This window comes from Lathyrus oleraceus, chromosome 7 (genome assembly GCF_024323335.1).
Source record: "Lathyrus oleraceus cultivar Zhongwan6 chromosome 7, CAAS_Psat_ZW6_1.0, whole genome shotgun sequence".
In the NCBI taxonomy this organism is placed as follows: domain Eukaryota; kingdom Viridiplantae; phylum Streptophyta; class Magnoliopsida; order Fabales; family Fabaceae; genus Lathyrus; species Lathyrus oleraceus.
The window spans coordinates 286,436,714-286,454,018 of NC_066585.1; the positions used below are offsets into that span (position 1 = coordinate 286,436,714).

At 32.5% G+C, this 17,305-nt stretch overlaps 1 protein-coding gene across 1 annotated transcript; it reads left to right on the forward strand.

Annotated features, from left to right (window-relative positions):
* Window positions 1–10,563: 10,563 nt before the first annotated feature.
* On the forward strand, window positions 10,564–14,714 carry LOC127106027 (bifunctional dihydrofolate reductase-thymidylate synthase). Its single transcript, XM_051043303.1, has 12 exons — window positions 10,564–10,840; window positions 11,364–11,811; window positions 11,890–12,289; window positions 12,363–12,407; window positions 12,612–12,677; window positions 13,060–13,121; window positions 13,207–13,281; window positions 13,370–13,535; window positions 13,638–13,761; window positions 13,884–13,990; window positions 14,107–14,271; window positions 14,404–14,714. The coding sequence occupies exons 2-11, from the start codon at window positions 11,381–11,383 to the stop codon at window positions 14,215–14,217; spliced, it is 1,587 nt and encodes a 528-aa protein (XP_050899260.1). The 5' UTR covers window positions 10,564–10,840; window positions 11,364–11,380; the 3' UTR covers window positions 14,218–14,271; window positions 14,404–14,714.
* The last annotated feature ends 2,591 nt before the right edge of the window (window positions 14,715–17,305 follow it).

The window sequence follows — 17,305 nt, forward strand, 5'->3', positions numbered from 1 at the left end:
ACCTCTCATCAATTTGTCCTTTTGTGTGTGACCCTGTAGGTTTTCACGGTATTGGCAATTATATTAAATCACGTATTTAACATAATAAATAGTGAGCGGTATCTAGCAACACATCACTGCTACCCAAGACACGAAAATGTCATGTAATCTGACAAATCCTTTTGTGATAATACTTATATGTACAATTACCCTTTTGACCTTATGTCTATATTGAACACAAGGCATAGACTGTGTCATCCTTGTCCAGTTCAATATTGGGCCCATAGACATTTATCCTGTTACGCAGGATGGGCAAATTCCATCTAGGTCACTCATGTCCCTTAGCACGCTTCGTGGAGTACCCATCAACTGTCTTTATGGTCATCCAGTTACGGACAATGTTTGATCAGCAATAAGGCACTCGACTCTACATCTAGGGTCCATAGTGGTTTCAGGTCGAAGGGTGGTATACACCATTATCACCATGAGAATAACTTATGACACTTTGCATAACATTCTATATAGTATTCTCATAGCGGGTCAATCCAGTATAAATATTACTCTTAATATTCATACCTATGTTTAAGACTTGATAACTCCTTATCCATGATCCATGAAATGTGATCATCAGTCTATATACATAATAGTCTTAATGCTTTAATGTTATCCCACTTCACAATAAAGCTCGACTATGGATACTTTAAGAATAGTGTCCTTATGTTTAATGTGATCTCATGATTAAGTCACACTTGATACATTAAACGGACTATCTATTCTAGGGACTTTATTAGACAAACATAATAAAGAAAAAGCCTTTTATTATTAATAAATAATTCGATACAAGTACCAAAAGTATTGGCCTCTAGAGCTTACACCAACAATACCTCCACTTGTGAAGGTTATAAAAATTAGCAATATTTGTTGTGGATCTATATGTTTGCATGTATTATCAAGATGATCCAAAATAATGAAGTTTATGAATAAGCAAATCTGCAAGTAAACTAAGTAGTTGTTTGGTTTTGAGGATGACAACACTCAATATCAAACAAAATCCAGTCAAGTCAAGTATCTTTTTTAGATAGCTTAAGCGGTAAAAGATGAACAAGATGTTTGATCAATCTATCCTCTAGAATGAATTCATGCTCTTAAAGATCAAGACATAACTTTAAATTCAATACTATGGTCAAACAATTTTCAATAAAGACTTCTGTTTCAAGGATCATTGGTGGTTTAACCTCTCAAACTCTCAGATGATGGTAATCAGAATGAAGTAACATCAAGCCTCATTAAGAAGACTCAAAGTTCTTGTATGATGATAAACACAAACATAATTATGCCAAGACTTGAAGTTTTAGAGTTACGAAAGAGAGTAAGTGTGAAAGCTCATTTAGTCTTGTCCATTTAAGTGACCAGAGTCTTGTAAATACACAAGAGTATTTCTAGAAATATTATGGTTCAATCACGCACACACTGAAAATAATTGAGAAGCCTGTGATATTTTATTTAAATCCCCTAAAAATGTTTTTACAACCTAGTCAATTGATTATGCGAATGTGTGATTGATTGGAAGACATTTTCTAACTGAATAATTGATTAATATATTAACCTAATCAAATATTTCATGCTTAGTTGAATCTAAAATTGATTGGGACAGTCTATACATGATTGATAACGACTAAATATCAAATCATTTTGTGCTCTTAGCAATTAACATTTTCGAGTGTCTAATCGATTAAACTAATTGATTATGACATAATTGGACTATGAATTGTTTCCGGATTTATAACATGTCATTGGCCTAAAATAGAGAGCTTCCTTATCAATTTTTAACATCCAACAAATGAGTAGTGATCATACTTTCTCATGTCTTTCATCATTTCTTTAAATCTCTCATTTCTTTCACATATATTTAGCCATAAAGTTTCAAGTAATTCAAGTGTTGTAATCGGTTAATGTGGGGAGGTAACCGATTACAGGAAGGCCTAAGGTTAAATCAAGTAGCAGAAATCTAGTGTTTTTTCAGGTATAATCGATTAACCATTTGGTGTAACCGGTTACCATTGAATTTGATTTAATTCCAATTTAATTCAGTGTCAGGTGTAACCGGTTGACCACTTTTGTTAACCAGTTACAAGCGCAATATTTTATTTTTTTCTGTTATTTTAATTGGTCAATTCAGCTCTCAATTGTATCCTATCTCATATTTAAGTATTTACGATGCACACTCATCCTTAGTTAATGCAATAACAATCTCTCACCCTCAATTCTCTCTCTCTCTCTCACTCTCTCACTCTCTCCCCCCCCCCCCTCTCTCTCTCTCCCATTATTGTTTTTCTTAATCTTACTTCAACCATGGCCAATCTAGGAAACCCATACATGGATTTTGTAGACTTATCTAGTAGGGATGAAATAAGAAATTCATTTTTATGCACTAGAGCGATTCACTTGATGGTGTTGGATGTGGTTTCACTAGTGGTTATACCTCCACTTGTGAAGGTTATAAAAATTAGCAATATTTGTTGTGGATCTATGTGCTTGCATTATTGTCAATATGATCCAATATGATGAAGTTTATGGATAAGCAAATATGCAAGTCAACTAAGTAGTAGTTTGGTTTTGATGAAGACAACACTCAATATCAAACAAAATCCAGTGAAGTCAGTTATCTTTTGTAGATAGCTCAAGCGGTCAAAGATGAAAAAGATGTTTGATCAATCTATCCTCTAGAATGAATTCATGCTCTTGAAGATCACATCTTTTTAAAGCCAACACAATGGTCAAACAATTTTCAATAAAGACTTATGTTTCAAGGATCACTGGTGGTTTAACCTCTCAAACTATCAGATGATGGTAATCAAAATGAAGATATATCAAGCCTCATTAAGAGGATTCAAAGTTCTTGTATGATGATAAACACAAACATAATGAAGCCAGGACTTGAAGTTTTAGAGTTATGAAGGAGAATAAGTGTGAAAGCTCATCTAGTCATTCCCATTTGAGTGACAAGTGTCTTGTAAATACACAAGGGTATTTCTAGAAATATTATGGTTAAATCACACAAACACTGAAAATATTTGAGAAGCCTCTCATATTTTATTTAAATCCCCTAAAAATGTTTTTACAACCTAGTCAATTGATTATGAGAATGTCCGATTGATTGGAAGACATTTTCTAACTGAATAATCGATTAATCTATTAACCTAATCAAATATTTCATGCTCCGTTGAGTCTAAAATTGATTGGGACAGTCTATTCATGATTGGTAACAACTAATATCAAATCCTTTTGTGCTCTTAGCTATTTACTATTTAGGGTGCCTAATCGATTAACCTAATTGATTATGACTTAATTGGACTATGGATTGTTTCCGGATTTATAACATGTCATTGGCCTATAAATAGAGAACTTCCTTATCAATTTTTAACATCCAATAAATGAGTAGGGATCCTACTTTTTCATTTATCTCATCATTTCTTTAAATATCTCCATTCTTTCACATATATTTAGTCGTAGTGTTTTAAGTAATTCAAGTGTTGTAACCGGTTAATGTAGGGAGGTAATCGATTACAAGAAGGCCTAGGGTTAAATCAAGTAGTAGAAAGATAGTGTTTTTGCAGGTGTAACTGATTAACCATCTGGTGTAATCGGTTACCACTGAAGTTGATTTGATTCCAATTTTATTCAAACTTGGAGTTTGAAGATCTATCTCTTAAAACTTCTGTAAAATGAATAAAGATTGATATTCAAAGATATCAGTTCGGAAGAATGTTTGAACTACCCTTTTATGAAGTATCTTATACCTATGATGGGCCAATAAAGTTAAAAATATTCAAACTCTTTACTGCTATCATTTATTTTGTCATGAATCCTATATAGGGAAATAAGCTACTTTAAGGTAAAGATTTGTATGGCACAATATTTGATCACACAGATACTCCTCCCGAGGAAACATAATCTTGAAGTCATCATTAAGAGGATGTGGTCCCTTTATGGTCATTAACCCAATAATTTCAAACAAATTGGGTCGACATGGAGTTTCTCCATATGATCTACTGCAAGAAAAGTCGACCAATAGGACTACCGTATGAAGCCTTGATCACCGAGATACTAGTAGTTGTTGGAGTCGACATTATAGGGGAATAAGTGGATTCAATCCACTCTAAGATAAACTATTAATCTCTCAGCAACATGAGAGTTCATATATTTATAAGATAGCTTAGGAATTGAATAAGTGGATGAAGAGGAAGATGTAGTCCATCCAACTCCAACAAGTGATATCGTCATCAACACCCTTCTAGAAATCTCTCAACAAAATGTTATGGACATTGAGAATTTGGTGAACTACATGGCTATCATCAAAAGAAACATATCAAGAAAAGCAATAATCAAATATAATATTATTAATGATAATTACTCCTTCACTCATATCCGTCTTTACATACACTTCATGCTCGGTACATACTTCTTGAAGCCAATATCCTTTAGGAAAGCATTAACTCTTTTATTACAAGCTCTTGTAGCTTGCTTCAAACCATATAATGATTTCTTCAACTTGTAGAATTTCAGCTCTTGGTCTTTCACAACAAAACCAGGGGACTGTCCTACATGTACCTCCCTTTCAAGCGGTCCGTTCAAAAACATAAATTTGACGTCCATTTGGTAGATAGGCCAATTGTGGTTATTAACAATACCAACAACAAGCCTAATGGTTTCAATCCTAGCGACTGGTGCAAAAACCTCTTCAAAGTATATGCATTTGCTTTGCAAAAAAACTTTTAGCAACCAGTCGAGCCTTATGCTTGATTATCTCACCCTTAGGATTTGCTTTCACTTTGAACACCCATTTCACACCAATTGGATTTTTTACTTTTGGTAGATAAACTAACTCCCAAGTACTGCTCTTCTCAATGGATTCCAGCTCCTCCTTTATAGCATAAATCCACTTTAGATCACTTAAGGCCTCTTCCGTACTAATGGGTTCAGATTCAGCCATAAGTGTAAAATGGACGAAATCACCATCATCATTGACTTCGTTGTCTCGGAACAACTCACAATCTTGGAGTCCCTGAGGCAAACCCATTTGCCTTGTTGACCTTCTGACATTTTCTTCATTTTGGGCTTCGATGACATGCTATTCTGGTCTTCCACTTTCCTCAGAATTGGAAACTTTGAAGTTGTAACCGGTTACAACTTTCTGGTAACCGGTTATAACTTACTTGTAACCAGTTAATGTTTATTGGTAATTAGTTACACCCTGTTGCACTTGCTTCAATTCATCGATTATGATGTCCCGACCGATCACGATCCTCTTGTTTACATCATCAAACAATTTGTAACCACCGAAAAAGTGATATCCAATAAGTATCATCACTTCTCCCTTATCATCCAACTTCTTTCTATGTTGACCCGGAACGTGTTGGTATGCAACAAAATTAAAGACTCTCAAATGGTTCGAATTTGGTTTGAATCCTGGCCATGCTTCCTTTGGTGTTACATTTTCAAGCTTCTTTGTATGGCACATATTCAACAAATAGCCAGCTGTGCATACTGCTTCTCCCTATAACTCCTTCGGTAAGATATTCCCCTTCAACATTCTTCTCACCATGTTCATGATCCATCGATTCTTCCTTTCGGTCACACTATTTTGTTGTGGTGTATAGGGTGGTACTACCTCATGTACAATCCCTTCTTCACCATAGAACTTCACAAAGTCATTTAAGACATATTCACCTCCACCATCCTTTTTAAACACTTTGAGTTTTTGACCACTTTGCCTTTCAACCATGGACTTAAACTTCTTAAACATTTTTAATACCTCATCCTTTATCTTGATTAAGTATGTCCATAGCTTTCTACTATGATCGTCGATAAATATGACAAAATACTTATTTACACCAATAAGATCTACCTGCATCGGTCGACACACAACCGAGTACACCACCTCAAGGTGATTATTGGTCTTACGGTCTACATCCTTACTGAATTTTCCCTTATGTTGCTTCACTTGCACACATTCTTCACAAATTTCATCCGGTATATTGATCAATGGCAACCCCGTTACCATTCCATTATTTTACAAGGCTTTGAGATCTCTAAAGTTGAGATGCCCAAGACGATAATACCGCATCCACTCTTATCTACTTGCTGCAGTAGCAAGACATCTATGCTCAATAACCTTCAACTCAACCTTAAAGGTTCTATTAGTAGTCATAGTCACTTTAAGGACAGACTCCCTTTGCATCTATAACGCACAATCCCTTGCTCTCCAAGTTAATTTTGTAACCTTTCTCAAGTAATTGGTCAATACTTAGAAGGTTACATTTGATTCCTGGAATGTACAAGACACCTTTGATCAAGGAATGTCCACCACCCCTTCTCATGATCAAAACATCACCGATCCCATTGTCCATTGGAGTGTCGTCATCCGTGAACTTTACTTTATTCTTCATGACACGATTGATTTTGACAAACCAATCCTTTCTTCCCTTCATATGAGTTGAACAACCCGAGTCCAAATATCACTCCTCGCTCCATTGAACTCCTTTCAAACTTATCCTGGCGTCTTCCTCTTCATGCACTCGATTACTTGTACCATTCAACCGACCATAACTCAATTTTTCAGCATTCTTTCAGTTATTGCAACTGTTGTTCCGCAGCTATTTGCTGCTACAATTTCCTTCTGTGATCATGACCAAGAGTGTATTCTCTTCATCGAACTCTTGTCTTGCAACCTTGGCTTCATCCCCTTGAGATTTATTCTTTTTTGCATTTCATTCTTTTGCAAAATGACCAAACCGTTGACACTTATAGCACTGCTCCTTGCTCTTGTCAAACTTCTTCCTTTCACCTCTAAAGTTGTCTTGACCACCATGTTTGTTGTAGCTTCTCTCACCTCTTTGACAAGTTAAATTCTTTGAATTTTGGGACTCTCTTCCACCAAAATTCTGAAAATTCCATTTTCTCTTCATGGGTCATTTTTCTTTCGATCTCTTGTCCTTATCATTGAAACGAGCTTGCAAACCGATCTTTGCCTTTGACTTATCATTATTCCTCTCTTCCATTCTTTGCTTATGAGCCTCAAGAGAACTTTACAACTCATTTATTCTCATTGTCACAAGATCCTTAGACTCCTCAATCGCCACAACTATATTGTCAAATCCTAGTGTTAAAAAACGTAATATTTAGCGGCAACATATTGCTCCATAAGAGTTTCTCCACATTCCTTCACTTGATTCACCAACTGAGTGATTCTCGTTGTGAAATCGTTGATTGTCTCATTTTTCTTTCATTTGAATCAATTTGAGCTGACGTTTGTGAGTTTGTAAACTCACCACCTTTGACTTGTCATCCCTTGCATAGGCCTTCTCTAAGATTTACCATGTTTGCTTTGACGATTCACAATCACCAATTTTCTCAAAGTTATCGCCATCAACACATTGATGAATCAAGAACAATGCTTTGAAGTCTTTATTCTTCTCTTCCTTATGTGTTTCTTGATGTGCCTCTGTTGCATTATGAACAAGAGGAGTAACATCTTTCTTAATCACTTCAAGAACATATTGATAGTCAAACAACACCTTCATTTGCTTGCACCATTTGTCGTAGTTCTTCACATTAAGGATATGTATGTTTGCATGGATTCTTTCATTTGAGACATAATTTATGTTGCACACTAGGTGTTTGTGGATCTGAATCAAACTCTTAATGCCAAATACTGGAACAAGACACCATAAAAATGGTGAACAATGGTGGAGAAACTTTGGATGGAGAGAGAGAGAGAGAGAGAGAGAGAGAGAGAGAGAGAGAGAGAGAGAGAGAATTGAGGGTGAGAGATTGTTATTGCATTAACTAAGGATGAATGTGAATCCCAAATACTTATATATATATGAGATACAATACAATAGAGAACTGAATTGACCAAGTAAAATACCAAAAAAAATAAAATATCGCGTTTGTAACCGGTTAACCAAAGTGGTCAACCGGTTACACCTGACACTGAATTAAATTGGAATTAAATCAACTTCAGTAGTAACCGGTTACACCAAATGGTTAATCGATTACACCTGCAAAAATATTATATTTCTGCTACTTGATTTAACCTTAGGCCTTCATGTAATCAATTACCTCCCCACATTAACCGATTACAACATTTGAATTACTTGAAAAATATCAACAATGTTCACGTCATCAAATTGCAAATATCTTCACTGAGGATCTATTCTTTCAAAATTTTAAGAACAATCTCAACATATGACGTCATCCTACTAAGAGTACACGGTGAATGATATAATATCTTTATATTATTATTATTATCATTATTACTGTTTTATTTTTTCTATTATTATTATTATCATCATTATTACTGTTTTGTTATTTCTATTATTATTATTATTATTATTATTATTATTATTATTATTATTATTATTATTATTATTATTGATGAATATATTATTAGTCTTTGTATATATTTATTATTTAGAATTAATCAGTTATCAAATGAATCACAAACCTTCACGAGGAGGGCTGACGATAAATCGAATCAATTTAAAAATAGTTCGAAATTCGATTCGACAATTAAATCATTGAACTAAGTTCATGAACCAAATGAGCTGAATATGAGCGAAAAAGTAAATTCGAATTAACTTAATAAATTGAACTTGAACAATATATAGTTCGATTCGTTAGATTCATGAATCAATTTAATTATATATGATAAGGGTTATATTGTCTTATACTCCAAATATTAATCTTATATTGTCTCTTCCGTGCTAGTTATGCTAGTGAAGATGACAATTGCATTTAAAGTCATAATTATTGAAGGAATTATGACTTTTTTCTAAAATAACATGTGTAATGAAGATTGCAATTGAATAATCATTTTGTGATGAAAATGAATCAATTTCTATTAATTTTTGGTGTACTATTTCATTAAATTTGTAAGGTTACTAAATATTTAGATGATGTTGTGGATTCCTGAGACAAATTTAAACTCCAATTGAATAATTTTTTAATTGAACTGTCAAATTTATCTCTTAAAAGTTGTGTAGTTTTTGAATCCTTAGATTTTTGAATTAGACTTTTATTTATTTATAAAAAATATTAATTTAAAATGTCAAATATATATATATATATATATATATATATATATATATATATATATATATATATATATATATATATATATATATATATATATATATATATATATATATATATATATATATATATATATATATATATATATATATATATATATATATATATATATATATATATATATATATATATATATATATATATATATATATATATATATATAATAGACTTAAATAATGGTATTTAAGTTCGTGAAACAAATTATTTGAACCTAACGAGATGAATCTAACGAACTGAACTGAATTGTTCGTGAATTTATAACGAATCGAGTTTGAGTTTTTAAAAAATCTGTAGAATTTAAATTGAACCAATTCTTAACAAGTCGAACTTAACTGAGACGAGTTCAACTCGATTCGACTCATTTCCAATCCTATTCATAAACATGATTTATATGATTTATTTTTATTCCTTAATTTATCTATTCATTCACATTATATGTTGGCAACCACACATCATTATCCTATGTTATTGATCTAAATTAAAAGGTGAAAATCTAAACATAAATAACATTTGTATACGTTTATATGACGAAAGAATTCAAAATATACTGTATAATTGGGTGATTATTAAAATATTTTATATAATTATTATAATTTAATATTATTACATAGACATATATGTTTTATTCAATTATATTATTTATTTATCACTTAGAAATCTCGATTATTAACTATGAAACTAATATACTAAAACTATTTAGACTTACAGTTGAATTATTAATTATCTAATACATGATTTCAATAATATATATATATATATATATATATATATATATATATATATATATATATATATATATATATATATATATATATATATTCTCTTTTTGTCATAGGACTTCAAATATAACATATTTAAATTTTTAATTTCAAATCAATAAATGTTCGTTTTCTGTTTTTTAGGTGTTTGAGAAATACTGTCCCAAAATAATTATTATAATTTACTATTTTATATTGATTATAAATATAATAAATGAAAGAAAAATAATAATATTTTTATCGAATTATCCTTATTTTTTATTGATATATTTGGATTATCATAATTGAATGATAAATATTAAAATTACATTAAAAACTAAAATGTATCCGTTATTTTAAGACAAATAATTTTATAAAAAACAATAATTATTTTGGGAAGAGTATAATTTTCATGTATCCAGATATTTCTATAATCTTTTATAAATTAAAAGATAATAACTTATTTGTATTAAACATATCAAACATAATTTATAATATATGATTTATGTGATTAATAATTATATTAGTTTAAAACAGTAAACTTTATGCAGGAAAAGTATAGTTGAGCTATTCTTTTTGGTAAAGTATAGTTGAGCTATATTAACTTAGAAGATTTATGACACATTAGGATCATTATTAAAAAAAAACACACTAATGTGGACCATTAGATACAAGAGAAGCACGCTATATACGAATGAATATACGGTAGTAATGTAGACAACCCATTCTCATACAAGTCAATCATACGCTACTTGGCGGCATATTTTGTCAACCATAGTTTTCGATTTTCCTCTTCTCCCACTCACTCTTTTTTCTCTTTGTTTTCCGAGGCACTTTTTCTACTCTCTCACTTTCAATTTCAGCTACTTCTCTTTTTCTCCCATTCCTTTTGTTCCTTTTCTTCTTTTAGATTTTCTCGGTATTGCTGAAGCAAGTAGTTGGTGGGAGCTTCTGCAGAACGTTTCTAGGTCAGACCCTTTTCTGAATCTCGTCATTCTTTGTCAGATCCGTTAACTCATTCTTCACATTTTCATATATTTTTATTTATTTCTAGTTTGATTTGTATTTTGTATAAATATGATGCATTTGTTGTTGGAGTTTCACACACACTATGTTCATTGATGATTAGAATTTAGATATTAGATAATACAAATCAATTAATTAGGTTAAAGATATTAGATAGCCATTTGTTTTGATCAGTTTCGTGACTTGAAAGAACTTATGACATGTCTATAATGTGTTTCAAGCTTATTTCCATAAGCTGAAATTATTTCTTATTAAAGCATACTATAGTTACATTACATGAACATATTTTTAAATTTTCTCTTTGTTATAGCAATAGCTTATACATAAGAATTTATATGATAAACACTTATACCGTTATGCCTTTACGTAGATTTTCATTCCTTCGTGTGCATGTTTTGCTCATTTCTAATCGCATAATGCATGTGTGTTTCATCTCAGTGTTTTCATAAGAGTTGGTTTGTGTAGGCTTTTTGATTCAAATTATGGCTAGTGATTCTTTAGTAATCATCAATGGAAATGGCATTGACAACTCACCGCCGAATCCTCAGAGGACTTACCAAGCAGTAGTGATTGCAACCCGAGATATGGGTATTTCTAAGGAGGGGATATTACCATGGACATTGCCTACTGATCAAAAGTTTTTTGAAGACATCACAACAATAACATCTGATCCTAAGAAGAAGAATGCTGTTGTAATGGGTAGAAAATCATGGGAGGCTATCCCTCCCGAGAGCAGACCTCTCAGTGGCCGTCTTAATGTTGTTCTGACTCGCTCGGGTAGTTTTGATATTGCAACTGCAGAGAATGTTCTTATATGTGGAAGTGTGTCCTCTGCTATGGAACTGTTGGCTGCTTCTCCTTACTGTCTTTCAATTGAGAAAGTATTTCTTACGGGCGGCGGTGAGATATTTAGGTATATATTATCTATATTTTGATCTTCATAATCACATGAAGCTCTTTCTTTGTTGTACCTGATGATTTTTATGTACAGAGAAGCACTTCATGGACCTGGATGTGAAGCCATCCATATTACAGAAATTGAAGCGAGCATCGAGTGTGACACTTTTATGCCTCAAATTGATTTCTCTGTATTTCATCCGTGGTACTCGTCTTTTCCTTTGGTGGAAAATGGCATCCGCTATTCATTTAACACTTACGTGCGCATAAGATGTTCAACAGAAGCGTCCCAGGGTCTGAATACTGATCCAATTCTTAATGATAGTTCAAACTCTCTAAAATTTGAGGTCAAGGATTTTTCTTTTCTTCCCAAGATTATTTTTGAGAGACACGAGGAGTACAAGTATCTTAGATTAGTTGAAGAAATCATTTCTGAAGGTACAACTAAGGATGATAGGACAGGGACTGGTACCTTGTCCATATTTGGTTCCAAGGTAACATTTTAATTGGTTTGTTTGTTGTGGAGTTTCTAAGATTTACATGCTGACCTCCTATATAATTTCACAGATGAGATTTAATCTGCGAAAAAGCTTTCCACTTTTAACAACTAAGGTATGTCCAACTTTCGATTCAAAATTTGTATAATCTACTGTGGAAAGTAATTTGTTTCATGTGTTCTCATTTTCTTTTTCTATTATTTGGATGTAATTATTATTTGTGTTTGCTGCTTTGAATCTTAATGGAGAAGACCGAAGAGGAATATCTGTTTACATTTTGATAAAAAAAGTTAACATGATTTCTTCATTTGGTTTCTAGAAAGTATTTTGGCGAGGGGTTGTTGAAGAACTTCTTTGGTTTATCAGTGGCTCAACAAATGCCAAGGTAATGATATAATTTTCCATATTCCAATCTTCTCACACTCGTGCACGCACATATAAGGAGACGCGACATTTCGTAATTAGGTTACAATTCACAAACTAGCTGGCACGGGCCAAATATAGGGGAACCTGAGCCTGGTGTACTTGATATTATTTGAACACCTGACCTTGGCTTTTAATATAGATAGACTTGTGGCTTGGTAAGCAGCTATTTTTTTGCTCTCCTAGGTTCTCAAAAGCTATGCTTCTGGATCAAAATTCAATTATACTAGTGCATTGCATGATGTACTTCTCCTAGGTTCCCAAAGAATGTCACATTGATTCACTGGATATGATATGACTAATGACTGCGGTGAATTTTATTCTTAAAAATACTATTTTAACAGGTGCTGCAAGAAAAAGGCATTCATATATGGGATGGCAATGCATCGAGAGAATACCTTGATAGGCAAGCATGACTATCGACTGGTTTATTTATTACAAATTTTTCTTTTCCATGCAGTTAGTAACTGGAACTGCAATTTATTTTTCAGCATTGGTTTGAAAGAAAGGGAGGAGGGTGACTTAGGACCTGTTTATGGGTTTCAGTGGAGGCACTTTGGTGCAAAGTAGGTGGATTGTGCCTTTCTTCCTGCCCGTCATTACACTATTTTGTTGGATTGGTTAGCTTTTTGCTTAATGTCTCACATTCTGTAGGTATACTAACATGTATGAGGACTACTCTGGCCAAGGATTTGATCAGCTTTTAGATGTTATTAATAAGATAAAGCATAATCCCGACGATCGACGCATCATCCTCTCAGCATGGAATCCATCTGATCTTAAATTAATGGCACTTCCACCCTGCCACATGTTTGCACAGGTCTGCAGCTATATTTGGTTTTCTCTTTAGAACTATGTATGTGTACGTGTAGGTGTATATCTATTTTAAAATTTTCTCTACTTCATTTTTTGTTTTTTGCAGTTCTATGTGGCAAATGGGGAGTTATCATGTCAAATGTATCAACGATCTGCCGACATGGGCCTGGGTGTGCCATTCAATATTGCATCTTATGCGCTCTTGACATGCATGATTGCTCATGTTTGTGGTAAGCAAATTATATGTGCTTGGATGTACAAGACACCTTAATTATGTACATTTATGGGTTTGATAGAGTTTGAACTTTGAAGACGGAAAATTTACAACTGACTATCCATCACTTCTTGTCAGACCTTGTTCCAGGTGATTTTATCCATGTTATTGGGGATACACATGTTTACCGCAATCATGTGAGGCCTTTGCAGGAACAGCTCCAAAACCTGCCAAAACCTTTTCCAGTATGTGGGCGTCTATAAGAAAATCATTTGCTTTGATGTAGATGCCTTCAAGATTTTTATCTTTAAGTACTCGCATTAATTGCCTTTTCCTTGGTGACTACGGAAACTTATTTCAGATTTTGAAGATAAATCCAAAGAAGAAAGATATAGATTCTTTTGTGGGTACTGATTTCAAGCTCATAGGCTATGATCCTCACCAGAAGATAGAAATGAAGATGGCTGTTTAGGAATCTATGAGATTCTCAATCCCTTCTTGAGGCTGTTGTGCTTTTTGAAACAAGGCAAGTAATATATGTCTTGTATTGATTCTTCTTTTAACTATTTTATAGGACAATACATAGGTAACTAAGGTGCATTTTTTAAAATATGTCTAGTATGTTCTTACTGAAGTGTTGCATTCTCATTTGTTTCAGGCTTATCTAAAGGAGGTTTGTGATAAATTTATGGACAAGTAATAGGAGACTAGTTGGACACACTTCAAACTTTACTTATTTTACAATTGTGAATCCTTTAGTTCCACTCGTGTCGTGGCTCTTAGGTGATTTAGGTGAACATTTTTCACATCTTTACGGCGTGTTTTAAGATCAATGGTGTCTTTGTGTTGGCTATTTGGCTGTAATTTATTACCACCCTCGGCCTCAAACCGAAAGAAGGGAGGATAGAGTTAAAATGCCTGTTGGATGTTGTGCTTGCTATATATTATTCTCTTTGCTTTATCACATTATTAGACACTGTTTCTTAATTCTGGTATGATTGTATGCGGCTGCTAGGAGGCACAAGCCATTAATCTCGCGTATGGTGCGAGATTACAGTAGACGAGTCTGAACACTTTTATAAGGTGCACACACTCTGTTTCTTTCAGCAACAACAAAGAGAACTCTAATGGCACACCAACCCTCAAATGTTGTGTTTTTAAAGCAAAATCTGGGTGAGTTTTGAAGATTTCAACTTATTTTTATTAAAAACTGCAAAATAAAAACTTTATGCACCACATGATGTTGATTCTTACTTTTAATTTTTTTCACTTTTTGAAAATCTTCTCTGCAGTCAGACTTTGCGCCTCTGTTTTACGTTTGTGGCAAGATGTTTTACGTTTAGACATCAATTTGACAGGTGGAATTTTGAAAGATGAAACTCTAAATTAATTGATAAATCTTGGCTTTGGGAGATTAAACATTAAAGCCAAAAATGATTCAATATTTAAAAGCTTAACTGTTTTTCCTTATCTTTTGGGTTACTGGGCTATTAGGTTCCTTATATACTAAAATGTCTTCAAATTTTGGAGATTCATATCCTAAGAACATATCATTCTGATTTAACGTTAAAATAGTAGGTGTAAAAGCATACATTTTACACCTGTTTTATTTAAAAATAATTATAAAATTATATATTTTTTTTCTAGAAATCTATGATTTTATACTTGATTTAAAAAAAATCCGTGTAAAATCATGTTTTTTATACCGGAGTTTTCAAATATCAGGTATAAAATTATAGATCTTTGGAAAAAAAATATAATGTTACCGGATTTATCAAAAAATTTAGTAGTGCTAATTAGTTTTTTTGCCTATCAAATATAACTATCGAATTTTTTTAAAATCTAGAACTTTACAAAACATATCTGATTTATAAAAGATCTGGTAGTGTTAACTTTGTATTTTATAGGCCTACTCGATTTGAACTACTGAATTTTCAAAAATTCGGTAAAAATATATTGGATTTTCACAAATTCGATAAAAATATATCGGATGTTTAAAAATCTAATAAAAACTTATAAATTTTTAAAATCGTGGTAAAAATGTAAAATTTGCTCTGTATCAATGAAAAAAACTATCGGGCTTTTTAAATGTACTATCGTATTTTTTTTAATTTTACTTTTTTTAGAGTGAATTCTTTTATGAAATGTAATTTTGAGATCAAATAAATAATAAGAAGGACATTTTGATGGATACAAAAAATAGGAGGGTGACATGTATAATTGAGGGGTTGGTAGGACAAAATCTCCATTATTTACATTCGATAAAGAACATTTTCTTTATTCATACTATATTATGGTATCCAAATTTCTCTGAGAATATTTTGGGTCATTTTTCATTTTTCTACAATTTCATGTGAAACTTGATTTCACTATCATTGCCATTGTAAATCAATCTTCAATTTTTTGCTACATCAAAATTGCATATGAAACTTATGTTTTATGTTTCAATCTTCACTTTCTAGAACACCCGATTCTGCAAATTCTTGATCTATTTACACTCGACATTACTCTTTCAACATTGTTCTTCTTCACCAACTTTGCCTTTCATCCATGACATCGTATGCGGCTCCAATTCAATCAGTCCAACCACAACTCAACTCAATTTTTTATGTACATGCTAGTGATACCCCCAATTCTATGACTGCAACACAAAAGTTCAACGGATCAAATTATGTATCTTGGAGTAGGTCTAGGCGTCGAGCTCTAGGTGCTAAGAACAATCTTGCAATCATTAATGGTTCCACACTAATCCCATATTTTAAAGATCTTAATCGAGCAACATGGAAAAGATGCAATCATTTGATACATTCTTGACTCATAAGATCCGTTTCTGATTCGATAGCATAAACCATTATATTTCATTAACATCGGATTGATGTACAAGAAGATTTGAAAGAATGATTTTTGAAAATTGTATGGGTTCAAGTTTCCACACTTAAATATCATATTAATGCTCTTAAACAAAGCTTAAGAGTTGTTCTATAGTACTTTATTAAGATGAAAATTCTATGGTATGAATTAACATCACATAGGCCAATCACATCTTGTACCTGTCCTCATCCTTGCAGATGTAAAACAATGCGTTCAAAAAGAAATTTTGTTCTTGAGGATCAGGTTATCTGATTCCTAACTGATTTGAATGACCAGTTTTTTGTGATAAAGACAGAAGTTTTGTTGATGGAATCTTTACCTTCCATTATTAAAGTTTGTTTTCTAGTTTCTTAAGAAGAAAGTAATATTATTCTTGCAAATATCAGTGACGAACCAATCATCTTTGCCAATGCTTATGATGCCAAAAAAAAATTATGGTCGTGGTAGAGCCTCTACTAATGGAGTTGGTGTCAAGAACAATTCTAGATACTGCACACATTCAAATAAGTATGATAACACTATTGAATTATATTATTAGAAACAATGAAATAGGGATGACAACACATGCCATCTGATTTATCCAAAGATGTTAAAAGCAGAGTGCATCAGTACAATGATAGTTGGGACTGCCAACAAAAACTTAACAACAAGAAGAAAATCATAATTCAGATCTAATGGAGACCCCCTCC